We start from the raw sequence: 14,736 nt of genomic DNA on the forward strand, positions 1-14,736 counted from the left end.
GCCTAAAAGATATGCCAAAAGAATGCAGTAACCATAGGCCTACTTTGTCTCTTGCGAAAAGCCTTCAAAATGATAAAATTTTCACAGTCAGACGCAGGAGGAGACAAAGTTTTCCCTATCAACAGGTTACAAAGGCAGACATGAATAAACTGTTAACTGAGAAGCTTTTTTGTCTAAAGAAGGATTGGACAAGGATCATTAGAAGATACATCTAAGATCACTACTTCTCTGACTTAGTATCAGGCCAGAATCCTTAAATTTTGATGAGTCAGACAGGACAAGATGAAACTGTATCATGAGCTCAAATAGGGAACCATTCCACTTGAAAATGTGCAAAAAGTCCAAAATGTTTCATCATTTGTAGTGTGTTCTCCTTTGCCTTTCAATATATTTTTACCCATATGCTCTGCAAGCATATGTATCCATAAGTTTATACAGTTTGACTCCTTCAAGACCCTTCAGTCAATCCCTAATTCTCTCTTTTTTTACTTACTGTTCATACAACAACACCAACATTATCCAACAGCTTGCAAATGAAATATGCTTTTTCTTTCATTATCTGGCTTCCATAGTCACAAATATTTTCACTTCCAAGCCTTCCTCCAACACAGATACCCCTAAGGCTTTCAAGACCCATGAAATCTTTAACAGAAGGGAAGAGCTAAGAACTTGCCATGAGGGGAGGGGGGGGGAACAAAACAAAGAATTTTTGCTGTATTTTTTCAGTTGTTTTTCTTCCTTCAGCCTTCAGAGATGACTGACTAGATGCTACAACAATATAAATACTCACTGTTAACCTGTCCTCTCCCCAGTGAGTCTTGCATTCTCCTAGCTTTACCACAGAGCTTCAAGGTACTTCTGGGTTCCAGGACAGGCTAGCATGACTTGGTCTAACACAGCGTGCAGGTCTGCCAGAACTGCTGGAAATAGTCCAGCTGCCTTGCTTTCCTTAATGCATCAAGATACTGGAACCCAACAGGCTATCCCAGTATGGGGGAGGGAAAGAAGGAAAAAAAATAAAATTACACAGTCTTAACCTGCCTCTTAAGAGGCAAAGGAAACCCCAAATCACAGATAAGACACATACACAACCACTGCCTGAACAGTGTAACAAAATGTACCACTGCAAATTCCATGAGGAAATCATGTGATACAAACAGATTTTTCTAGAACCACCTTTCTGTTACCTAGGCCATCTTGCTGACTGCACCCCATACTAAAGCACCTTCATTTTATGTACAGATTTGAATCTGCAGTAACAGCTGGCCATGAGGGAAGAACCGGGGCAAACAGGCTGGGGAAGTGTGAAATCTGTGTGTGTACCAAGGCTGATCTGGCCAAAGGCCTGTGACATTCCTTCTTTGCTCTCTGAGCTTACCAGCTTACAGGATATACATATGCATACAGAGCACAAGTGTTCCAGTCTCCAGAAAACGTTCCAGACAAAGACCTGCCAAAGACATTCCTGGGAAACCTGACAAACTTGCAAATTCCTTTGTAGCGTCTCCAGCATATGCATCCATTTAACAGTGAAAAAAGAAAACCCAAATTAGAGCTGCTGCTGTGGATGGTTGAACTCCCCCTCTTCCTTCTCCTGAAAAAGTCAGGCTTTCATTTAGATACTCTGCCTCAAAACTTCCAGTGGGAGTGATTTTTACAAGGCACAATCCTGCCAAAAGTTTGATGATCAGGGTGTAATCTTTCCCATAACATGAGCCCTAGCTGCTGAGCCTGGCCTGTTTGGTGACTATCTGCAGATGTTGCTGCATCATAACAAAACCCTCTGCTTCTATTCCCTGTGGAGCCTCAGAGCAGGAGGAGTTCAACAAGAGCACAGCAGAAACTACAGTGATTTTTCACTTTCTACAACCTCTGCTGAGACCAACTGGTTACATTATTGCTGCTGCTACAAAACAGTAGTAATAAAAGTAATTCCAGCTCCTGTGTGAAGAGTTTGAGTGAGGAGAAGGCGTGGCCCTTCAGCAGTGCAGAGGTGTGTGAAAGAGGAAAGAAAAATGCGCCCCAGAGGTGATTGCCTGCTTCTTGCTCCTCTTACTAATTACAGTAAAATGCCTCTTTCCTTTACACTTCCCTTTCTCTCCAGCAGTGGAAGTGTAAAAACCAAAGAAATGGTCACAAAGAAAATAAAACTAAGACTCAGATTAAGTGGGTTGAGTCAAACCAAGGGATCATCACTGAAAAAAACCCAAAAACTCCTCAGTGGGGATAACAGCCTCACCAAAATTCTGGAAGTATTTGCTGCACTCTAAATTTAATGCTCTTGTGCTTTTCAGGAAAGAGCTGATGCCCACTGGGACCTGTACAGTGCATTTTGGCAGTTTGCTCTGTTGAGGACAAGGCAGGTGAGGCTTCCAATACTGCAGCTGATGTTAAGATGAAGCTCACTATTTTGGGATTCCCTTACTGGGTCCCCCTGGGACACTGTAAAATGTTCCATTTGATTCTTCCTCACTCCCTCTCCCTGGTCCTAAGGTTTAGTAAAGTCATCTGCTTCTTGCTCATTTCCACCTTCTGTCTAAATGATAGAAGTAGAATGAGACAAGTGGCCTATCCTCCACTGGATCTGTCAGTATGTTTGCAGGAATCCTGGCTGCTGGATCTTGGGCACTGACTGGCTGCATAGCACAGAAGGAGGCAGCTCTGTATAGCCCTTGCCTGGGTGGTCTGATGTTATCCCTATGATAAAACTCCCCGGCTGCAAAAATTGGAGCTATTCCTGATGATAGCTGGGACCTGAAATCTCTCACTCTCCCACACACACCGAGTCAGGGCTCCCACCAGCTTTCCCCTCCTTCTCTTCCTCCTCCTCTTGGTCAAGCTGGCCAATTCAACACATTCTTTACTTCCCTAGCATTAATAACCACGAAGCACTACAGCCTGCTAGATTCCAACTGCTGCCCCCCTCACCAGGCAGTAATAGGGACCTCACACAGATACAGCATTGCACAAGAATTTTTACCTTACAGCGTGCTTCAGAAAGAAGTTGCATGTAAATTCACAAAATAAAACACTCATGTGCATCCAGGATCCAGCCACCTGGCTCTGGATGTACACACATGCTGTGTATTTTCATGTCCTCCCTGCAGAAAGTCTTGCAACATAAACACATGGAAATGTTTTATGCTAAACATAGATGAAATAAGGACTTTAGGATTAAAGCCTGGTATAGAAGGAAAAGTAGTCTGGGTAAGACTTCATCCATCTGTCCATCAGGAAAGGCTAATGGCTTACAGTAGGTAGAGGTAAAAAAACCCTCTTAGTTCAGCTGTCCAGAAGTCCCAAAGTACTCAGTAAGATCTCTACAACACAAATCAAGGCAGGAAAGGCAACGAAGTTCCCATCCAATGAAGTGGGCTTGCTGAACTCTATCTTGAGGCTTCACTCCCCAGTTCACCACCAATATACCTGCCTTGTTTCCCCAACAGTACTGTCACCGTTTAGGCTCATGCAAGACAATGGGCAATTGGAACAAGAAAATTTCAGGAAACTGAAAACTGTATTGTCAATATGTACCATTAACCACTACACCACACACATTGACAAAGACATCATCGCTTTGTAAAAATAATTAGCAGGCATCTGATTTATGTAACCAGGGAAATCATCAATTTCAGACACTGAGTTCCTCACAAGTGTCTCAGTAATGCCCTTATCATAATGAAAAGATTGACTACAGTAAAGCAATGTAACAAAGAAAGTATGGAAGCAGCAGCATAGCACATGTTCATCAGTATAAAAGGTCAGTTCAGATCAAAGGCCCAGCAAACTTACTATCCTGTCTGAGGTATTTCAGAAGATGGAAGAAATTTTGGTTTCGAAGCATATAACATCTTACTGATAAGACAAATGAATTTTTAATTTCTGTATGGTAAAACCTAGGGATCTATCATTTGCAAAATGCTCATTATTCTGTCAGAGGAAACTAAAGCCTACTAGTTTTTCAACTTTAATCATATCCCATTTCCGAGACTTTCAGAAGGTAAATAAATTCTGTGACAATAACTATTCACTTTTATTATAATTTTTTCACTCCAATATCTTCTTGCTAAACTGAATATCCTTTTCTTATTATGAGAAACATCAATAAACTAAACTTTATTTACCCTGTCTTTCACTGCTCTATGTAATTCCTTCACACTTAACTCCTCCCTCAAAAAACTTAATGTTTTCACTTCCTAATTAAAACTGCATTTGCAGTCCATCATCTATGAATCCCAATTATTTTTCCTAAATACACTTTAGAAATGTCATCCAGAAGTGAAAACATTTTTGAGGGAGGTTATGTAATTGATGCTTATACTAAAACACATATATCCTATCCTGTTCCTTAATCTTTTTTTTTTTGCTTACTTTACTGCTTAACTTGAAACAGGTATCTCCACTGAGCTTTCAATGAAATAAAATTCTTTATTTTCATCCCTAAAGAAATAAACTTTAGATTAATCATTCAAGAAATTAAAATTATTGCTTATCATATAGTTAGTTATTTGTAAATACTGAGCTTCATCTGCCCATGTCTAGCCCAATTAACACAGCTCTTAAATTTCTACTAGTTTTACTCATAATAATCAAAGAAAGAATGCAAACATAGTGACAAATTACCAGGAGGTAGGCTCAAGTTTAAGTTTACAGCACACACTTAACTTCATTGTAACTGAATGTGGGATTCTTGCAGCCTATATTATACTGAAGGTAACTAGAAATCACCTCATGTAGTAGACATGAGCTGCACAAACAGGGATGAACACTACAGAGTAGTTAATCTACTATAAATTCACACCCTATATTACCTTGCAATAATTTTATTTTGTATTCATTCTTTAAAAAATAAAATGCCGTATTAATAATTATTAATTATAAACCTCATCCTTACAAACCTTTAATTTTACACTGGATCATGTACATTCTGTACTATGCATCTTCAGTTATCCATTTACTATATAGCAAATTGACTAGGTTTTTTTTTTTTGTTTGCTTTCTGTCTTTTTTTTTTTTTTTTAATCTGTAATAAAACTTTCTTTATCATCCTAAAGACACTTGTCCATCCTAACAGCACTTGCTGAAAGCTTGTCAAAATCTTTTTTGGAAGTCTGAACATAAACAAATTACACTCTGTGCTATTTTACTCAGTTCAAAGAACTCTAATAGATAGGACATAATAGATTACCCATTTTCTTGTGGCCATCTGAGATCAGATACCTCCTTATTAGCCTACTCAGCCACTGCCTCACCAGGTTAATGCTGGACCCTCAAAGGCACATTTACTATAGAGATCTCTGTTGCTTGCTCCCAGACACATTGGGTAGTTAACAAGAGGCTCACCTTTCTATTTTTGGATGCTTTGGAGTACTATAGTTAGATTGCACACACTGCAAAAATCAGGCAGTGTCTGAAATATATAGTATGGATAGAGGTACCTAACTCCCGCTGTTGTCATAATCTCAAAATGAGCTGTATTTAGAAACAGTAGAAAAACACAACTTAATGAAAGGCAAAATGTTCCTACACACTTTGTGTGACAGTCTGCAAGGAATAAAAACTGAGTACAACAGAACACAACTGCACATCAGTAAGGTTTTACATTCCTACATCTCTATCTCTCATATATGAAGAATTGTATATTCTATGAGTATCATCCTATCTCATGCTTCAGAAGTGAATAGAGAGGAATAAGACAGAAAGCTGATGTAAACACAAAAATCTTGTTTTTCTTAAGAGAACAGATCTTAAACACCTTTTTCAAAGTTAATCAGATACTTAAAATTTTGCCTTTTACATTAATATTTTAGTAGTAAATAATGAAGTAGTATCAATAATATCAATAAAATTATATCAATAAAAATAACTCAATAATAAACTTATTTACTATAGAGGCTAGAAACCAAGAGTGTAAAAGAGGAAACACAAAACAGGTGCTTTGGGCATGGGTACAAAACAGCAAGGAACAGCAGAGATTGGAGAGGGACAGAGGTGGACTCCCAACCAGGATGACACCACCATTCCAAGCACAGCTGCTGAGGCTACATTCCTGGGAACCCCAGAGACCCACACTACTATACAGACACCAGAAGCAATTCTCACAAAAATGGGAATGGAAAATAAGCTTCCCAACTGGTTTTGGAAGGAGGTATGTATTCAGAGTACCCCAGCCTCCAGAACACAGCTTGGCACAACCCAGGGAACCAATGCACAAAGATATTCAACTCTCACACAGAAGTTCTTGCCCTTGGGGGTGGAAAAAAATCCCACACAAATACACACACCCCCCCTCCCAAAAAAAAACACAGTCCACAGCAACACCAGTATTTTCAAAAGTCACTCTTTCATATACTCCCTCCAAATCAATGGTCCTAATCTTATCATGAAACATAATTAAATCCATATATCAAGCCCTTTTCATACCAGCCAGGTACTTTCCAAAAAGGTAGACTAACTCCAAGTTTCTGGAATGGCTTTAAACAATTGTACTATTTTTATTATTAGGTAAGTAATGTTCTAATCTTCATGCCAATATATTTAAGAATGCTTTTAAAAAAATAGTATCATATTTCAAGGGGTTTAAACAGAGAAGTGAAAAGGGAGAAAATAACAATGCAGAGTTTCTTGTCTAGAAATCTATAGGAAAGTAATGCCCTGTTTAATTAAGTGACCCTTATGAGGGTAAAGGACCCCGTATGAGCCCTTTCTCTACTCTCCTCTCAGTTTTCAATCCCCTAATTCTCCTGTCCTAAAGCCATCAGTTCCATAACCCAGAACCCTCAAACACTGCCATCTTAAGCCTTTTCCGCTTTCATCTCATACCAAAAGTCTTTGACTTCCCAGTTCTCTCCAGGTGTTTACTAAATCTTCACCCACATATTTCTCTGTCTCATCTGTCTCTGCCTTCCCCCTCCTGGTTTAGGCCAAATCCAGGTCTGCCCAAATCTGAAACCATGCAGCACTCCCAGGTAGCTTCAACGTGACCTATTCTCCTGCAAATCATTTTCCAAACTGCCAGCCCCTACTCTGCAATTCCTGCACTTCTATATATTCAATGCCCCTGCTTCAAATCCACATCCATGCCAAGCAGTTCAAAGTCATCCTAGCTCCAGGTCCCTCAACAATAAGCCCAAGCCTTGCTGCCCTACTATTATGTTTTACTGTATGCTGATACCTCTTACTGCCCGTGTTGCCAAGGCAGCTCTATCTTCCCACAAAACCTGAGTCTTTCATGCAGGACAGGATTTAAAATCCAGGGGGTCAATAAAATAATCAGAATGACTCTTTAAAGACTGACAGAAGAATAGAATGTGTCTGTGTGGGGAAAATAAAAAAAGGCATAAGCAGTAACTGCATGCTTTAGTTATGATACATTGGACTTTGCAGCTACATCTGAACTTCCCAAAACATCACTGTTTCAACTGTGCCTAACATAATGGTCTCCACTTAGAAATTGCTATGTGCCATAAATTCAGTACTGAAGAAACAGATTGCCTTAAAAACCGTTCTCAACTAAATCCAAATTTTCATACTAAGCAGCTTCAGATTCAGATTTCATCTCTCCAAAGGCATTATTTAAAAAACATGGCCAGAAAAATCACTGTAGAGGGCAGATGTCTAGAACTAATGGACACAGGCTCAGGAAGGAAACTCACTGTCAGACAGAACTCCAGCTCTAAACTTCTCATTGACTCATGAATTCCTTTCTACATGGATCTTTTCATGATGACACAAGATCACAATGACATAGCCTAACATGTTTCTATATTTCACTACTGAAAATAAGCCTGTGCAAACACTGCATAGTTGAATGCAAAATATAGCAGAGTCAGAAAATTGGCAGTGTCTGCTAGGAGCTGAGATGTCTCTTGTTTGCTTGTAGCAAAGCAAACTATCATCATTATTTTCCTACTTTGCAATTCCCACCTCTTCCGTGGGAAGGTATCTTGGAAAAACCCAGAAGCAAAAGCAATGCAGACACAGTTACTACAGCAAACTAATTTCCAGGCTACCCATGCACTTCACAGCCACCCTCACTCTGGAGTGTACCTACACAGACTGACTGCTGGCTAAACAGGCTTCAGCTGCCACCAGAGTATGCTGCTTTGTCACCCAACACAGCTGTGCTCACAGAACTGCTGCCATTCCCATGCAGATCTTTCTGAATTCCTTTCTTAACTCCTCCTTCTATGCTTCCTAATTTTTCTAGGAGTAACTAGCCATGGTAGGAATACAGAAGTTTAAAAATCATTTAATAGCTACAGGAATGGCTGCAAGAAGACACAGTGGGTTCTCTAGATAGACCTAACAAACTATGGCAGTTGAAGCAGAATGGGCAGTGAATGATTTTAGGGAAAAAGTCTATGAACTCAAAGTTCTTTTCTGGAAAGACTGAAAAGAAATAGATGTATTTCAAATTTTTCCCAAGTATTTGTTTCAATACTAACTTTTATCCAAGGAGACACTTTCCATCATATATTTAGCTTTCAACAAATCAACATTTTCTGAATGAAAATGTTTCACTATCAAAGTTTTTGAACAGTTTTACCAACAACATTTAACTCAAAACCAGCTGAGAACCAGACTGACAGCTCTGAGTATTACTAGACAAGCAAACAGGAAAGTTTTCTAACTAGGATCTGGCCTTATGCAAGACCAGGCCTCAGCATCACAAGTATAGCCAGTCCTCACATTCTCTCCCAAGTCCATCAACAAGAAGGGACTTTATTTTTTGACATATCCTTTAAAAATGGAAGAGCTGTGTGCAAAGAAAAAAATCTATTCAGCTTCCTAAAATTAGAAATGTACCCCACATTTTGAAATTAATATATTGCCAATAGCATAAACAGATATTCAAAATCCAAATATATAAAAATAAAATTGAAAGAAGCAAAGAGAAGCAAATACCAGCAGCTGTTACAACTATTAAACATGCCTCAGAAAACTTAGCAAAATATAACTGTGAAAACAGTAATTCCAAAAGACAAGAATCAAACTAAGACATTCAAATCAGCAAGTAAAGAGAAAAAATTACTGTCCAAGGCAAAGTGCCTATTCTAAAAAATCTGCAGCTGGCATTTTAATTAACTGAGAAGTACTCAACTTGAACACGTTTGATGAGTTCAACTATAGCATATTTCAAAGCAAAAAAAATTGTTTTTGTGTAACCATTTAGGACATAGTTCAACAAGAAATATAAAAGTAAGTGGAATTCTACCAGAACTCAATGTACATTTCATGTGTATCAGCATGTTGGAGAAAAGGATTATCATTCCCCATGCCAGTAAGTACTTCATTATGTCTTTATAGTGTTATTGGAATACAGAATTTACATCAGAAGCCATTCTGCAGACTTTCATTGCCAGCACTGTGATGACACACTGGAGGGATGAGGAAGCAAACTGCATGGAAGCACAAATCTGAGAAGACTTGGGTTTATCGTCTAGTAAGACAAAGCATGGATTTCATTTTTTATAACATATTTTCTAATCCTCTGCCTTTTTTCCTCTATAAAACGACTCCCCGACATTCTTGCCATCTCACAGAAAATCAAAACTTTGGTGACTGTAAATACTTCAAAATGACAGGACAGAGAAGAATTTTCATGAGATTTCCTGCTTGCAGCACATCTCAGCCCAGCCCAGCACTCACACAAAAGCCTGAAACAAACTTCTCCCTTGCACAGGGACCCTACTGCAGTGCTTACATACCTGCTGTGTAAGGAGACTGACGTGGCCTGGTGGGGAATACTGGCAGGCTGCTTGTTTTTCTGCCAGCTGCTGCAGTTCTGCTGCCACCCCAGCAGGGCTGTGCCGTTTGCCTTGGGAAGGGGGATGTTCTGCATCTTTGTGTGTCCTGCCCGAGCCCACACACTGCCAGCTCGAGCTGCGATGGACACCTGCCAAACAAACATGGCAACTGCTTCATGACCCAGATGTCACACAGCCTGCTCATCACAGACACACAAAAGCAAGCAAGATGGCAAGAAGAACACAGAACACACCTATTCTGCAAGGGTGTTGCCCCTATGAACAATTAGCAATTCCAAACCTGCATTCTCTTTATTACAATGTATCTAATGGCACCAAATTCCAGAGATACTGGCAGCTGTTACTCAAGTTTAATCTGTAAAGTTTTTTCCTTAAAAACAAATGGATCTCTTTAAGTAAGCTGCTCAGTTGGGAAGTAAGATGTTTTTTAATACTACAGGGGTTGTCAATATGTATACAGCAACCCTAGTAAACATGTGCTGACCCTGACACATAATCTAGAACAAATAAATACCATCAAAATACAAAAAAATAGTATTATCAGGATCACAGCTGTTAGCCTGTGTGTGGTTCCCAAAAGCTTCCAAATAGATTACAGTCTGCATGCAATCTCCTACAATTTCTCCTACCCTTCAAATTCTTTACACTCTATAGCTGCATTGCTTAGCTGTGTTTTACCACAGCATGATAGAGGAGAGGTCTTGAAATCTTATTTCTGGGATAGCCTTGGATATGGCAGTGCTGAAACACTTTAGAGAATAAGATACTGTAATGATTTGTTCAGATCCTCCTCTTCTGGAGGTCTTGACACACCTTTAAGTACTCAACACTTACAAGGTTTCATAATAAGATTTCTATGCTTGTTAAGGCAACCAGAGAACTAAGAACAGCACATAGACTGAGACAGGACTTCTGCTAATGAAAACAACATTAAATCCACTAAAGATATATGAGATCAATAACATAATAAAGAAAATATACAAAACTTCATTTCACAGCTCTTTCTGAACAAGTTCAAAGGCTGAGGGGAGACCTTATCACTATAACCACCAGAAAAAAGGTTTTTGAGGGGGAGGGGTCAGCCTCCTCTCCCAAATAACAAACAACAGGACATGAGGAAATGACCTCAAGTTGTGCCAGGGAAGTTTTAGATTGAATATTAGGAAAAATTTCTCCACCAAAAGGGTTGTCAAGCACTGGAACAGGCTGCTAGGAAGTGGTTTAGTCACCATCCACAAATATATTTGAAAGACAGGTAAATGCAGATCTTAGGGACCTGGTTAATGCTGGACTTGTTAGTGTTATTTGTTGGACTTGGTGATCTAAAAGGTCTTTTTCAGCCCAAATGATTCTATGATTGCCTGTTCATTTGGTCAATAAAAGCATCTGCCTAACAAGGGCTGCATCCTGCACTTCTGCTTTCTGTGAGAAGAAATTTAGCACCAACCAACGAGACTCAATTCTGGAAATGTAAAATTTCTATCTACTCCACAATCTCTGCACTGGACTAGCAGGTTATTATGAATCCCAGAACACTCACCTACTTTTGCAGAGTTTGGCTGGGACAAACTTTGGCTGTAGATCTGAACAGCTCTCTGAAAAGAGGAGAATGGGCCAATGGTGCAGCTAGCAGAACGACGATGTAACCCTGCAAGGCCACCAGTCTCAGCAGACCCCGGGTTTGTGAGGACAGAAGAGCTGTCAAGAGCTGTGCTCTGCAAGGAGGGCAGTGAAGGTGGGGACTGAATCAGTCTGGGAGCAGCTGGAGGGGCTGGCAATGAAGGATGACCAGGTGCCTTTGAATTTTCAGGTGCTGCAGGCTGAGATGGCATCCAAGAGCTGGTACTTCTCTGGAACACGGCAGGAGCAGAGGAAGAAGCACCAAGAGGGATGCACTGAGGTAATTTCATTTCGGCATTTAAGGAGCTGAGTCCTTCTGGAACTATACAAAGATAATGAAGACACTATATGAGAAAAAAATCTGCTTTTTAGGTCCATTGATAGTATCAACATACCAAATACCTGTATTCAGACACACTGAAACCAAAATGACCTCATCTAGCAGCAGAGACAAGAGGCTCTCCATGATAAATATCCTCTTTCAAAGTCTGCCATATCTAGATCATCCCCCACAGTGAGGGGCAGCTAACTCTTTCCCTACTCTACAGTATTTTCTCTTGTGTTTAAAAGTAAAAATTGGACATTTGGATCTCTCAGTTTGAACCCAAAGGTTCCAACCTTTGTTTATAACAGTATTGAAAACAGTATATGCAGTCAATATTTTTTTTATGATTAATTAAGTCAGTTCACTTACAGCTTGATCTAGCTTCTTTGGGTTTACAGCCCTTTAATACTCCTTCTGCAGACAAATCTGCAACTGAACTTCTGGAATGATCACCCTTCATTTTTTTCACCATCTCAGGATGCTCTATAACAAAATCAAGGAGTTAGGAAGTAGAACATTACAAACCACCAGAAGAAAGCTGCAGAATTTACCCTTGTATAAATGATTTTATTGCTAATACATCCTGTAGACCACACAACTTCACTGATGACAATTATGCTGTCATGTACAGCAGCATGGACTACCAGATACATACAGCTGACACACTTTTCCTTCCATGGAATGCCTAACTAGGCTCAAATACACAGTCTCTGCCCTCCAATGGATATTCTCACTGCAGGCAGCAATACTGAAGACCTTGATTTCATTTGTCCCTTACTGTGATTTCAGGATTCTCTGTTCACTTAAATTCTTACTGCCTTCTGTTTGCATTCTCATTTCAGCCATGAACTACTATCTCTAGTTCCTTATAAACGCCATTCTAAGTTCAAGCCATTTCACTTCAGGCAAAGAAGGCAGGAGTGAAGTTACTCTAGCCTTCACATAAAACTGAGATAAAAAAGAAAAAAAAAATAAAGATATATGCAACCTCGGAAAACCTGAGTAACATTGTGGAGAGGTTGTTGTCTTTTCATAGACTTAAGTCAAACTAGATTTGTCTAGGCAACATCATCTCAGAACTGCCTACAAAACTTACCACCTTGGAGCTGTTTCTCTGACTGGTGACTGCTGTTGCTGTGTTTTGTGCTTGTGGATTTTCCTCCTAGGAAGATACTTGCTGATTTGTTTTTGTGTGTGTAAAATGTCAGTACTTCCTCCAGGTCACTTTCACTGCAATAAGGACAGAAGAATGAATGTAGAGTGAGGACACTACTTTTCTGCATTCATGTAACAATCAATGACAATAAACAATAGGAAAATTGAAGAATGGAGTAGGGGGAAAAAAGGGTGACACTAGACAAGCTAATGATTTGCTCAGTTCTACAAGGTAAAAGCAGAATGAAGGCAACATATCCTGGTTAAACCTGTGATTCCCACTAAAATACCATCTTCTTATGCAGTACAAAACTCAAGGCATTCAGGAGCCTTCTCAGGATAAATAAAGAGCAAGTGAATACTCCAAACTCATCTCCCCACATCTGGTGAAATTAGCTCAACATGAGAGATTCCATCCACAGCTAAATTTGTCAATCTTCTGCAGGTGCTCTTTAGAATGAGCAGCTATCTTCCCATGAGAGAACCCAGCTCAGCCTCTGTTTTATGGTCACCATTAGTAGTTTCTAGTCAGCAGTAGAGGAAGAAGAAAGAAGACAAAAGCTTGTTATTTAGCCAAAACTCCGGGAGAACCAGAACAGTCAATATTTTTGTGCAATTCACAAAACTTGCGTATGTTTCTCATTTTCTTTACAAGAACAAAGTGGGACAGCCCCAATATCCTAAACATGTATTGGTCCCAAACCAGCATCAGTTTCTTGGCCATTCTTATCAGAATTTGTGTAAGCTGTAGTTCCAGTTGTTTAGTATCTAATGTGCTTCCCTTTTGCTTTATAGTGTTGCCTCAGCATCACTGAGTGGCTGTATAGCATGGCAAACACCAAAGCAAGTAGTATAGTGCCAGCAACACTGCAAGAAAATGTAACACAGAAATATAAATTTGCAGAATTAATTTTTCTATTAATATTTAGAGCAGCAGTTAGAATCTTTAAAAATATCTTCTGACTATCACAACTGTAACTAGTATTAGCTAGCCTAAGCTTTGGTAAAAGCCATGTCTAAAGCTGATACACTGAAGTTTGCAGCATTCCCTGGAGAACTAAACTTGACTTTTTCTCCCAGAACAGAAGCGAGGAGAAAATATAAGAATGAGAAGTTGTTGGTGGAAAGCTGCTTTAAACTTTTAAATGAATTTACCAGTATGTATGTGCTTCTACAATGCACTGAGGATGTTTAGAATCAATGGTCACAGCATATGTACAACTAAACACAATGACATCCATGTGATATCAAAGTTAGCAAGTCAATGAGACAATCTCAAGAAGCAACATTTATTACCAATTTTCTCCATTGTTGAATTTACTGTACTGCAGAATCAACACACCAAGTGGAAATCTATCCTCTTTGCTTGGCTCCAAATAACTTGCTCACTGATTTAAGCTTGCAGCACAGTGCCAAGTAGTGTTAGATATCAGAGTTTTCAAACACACCTCATACTTCATAAGAAGCAGAAAGATCATTGCTAGAAATTGTCTGATCATTGGCAAATGATATTTTGCCAATATCATATCACTATTCTATATCACTCAGTCAGACAACCCATCTTTATCTGAAGATTTTTCTGTGATCCTGTAAATCTGCTGCAGTAATGACTCCATCAATTATATTAGCAAAATGTTTTCATAAGAATGTATCAAGACAGACTGTGAAACCACCTAAACTTACTTAGGATGCCTCAGTTATCACCCACTTACAATCATTCACTATTAGTGCTATCCAAACAGGAAAAGAAAGAACACTTTAATAAGTAGTCATGCAAAAGAAGAAGTGACCATCAATCTTCACAGAAAAAAAAGAAGATGGGCATTAAAAAGGCAGGTAAACTCTGTCCAGATATTGACAGGGGTT

General features: G+C 39.3%; 1 protein-coding gene across 1 annotated transcript in view; it reads right to left on the minus strand.

Moving 5' to 3' along the window:
• Window positions 1-14,736, minus strand: part of TTLL5 (tubulin tyrosine ligase like 5) — a 123,661-nt gene that overhangs the window by 54,270 nt on the left and 54,655 nt on the right. Inside the window, exons 26-29 of the mRNA XM_066322020.1 lie at window positions 12,812-12,945; window positions 12,085-12,198; window positions 11,311-11,712; window positions 9,711-9,898 (exon numbers count right to left, since the gene is read on the minus strand). Of these exons, the coding sequence (XP_066178117.1) occupies window positions 9,711-9,898; window positions 11,311-11,712; window positions 12,085-12,198; window positions 12,812-12,945 (838 nt within the window). The remainder of the gene's footprint in view (window positions 1-9,710; window positions 9,899-11,310; window positions 11,713-12,084; window positions 12,199-12,811; window positions 12,946-14,736) is intronic.

Source organism: Sylvia atricapilla, chromosome 6, assembly GCF_009819655.1.
Source record: "Sylvia atricapilla isolate bSylAtr1 chromosome 6, bSylAtr1.pri, whole genome shotgun sequence".
NCBI classification, from domain to species: Eukaryota; Metazoa; Chordata; class Aves; order Passeriformes; family Sylviidae; genus Sylvia; species Sylvia atricapilla.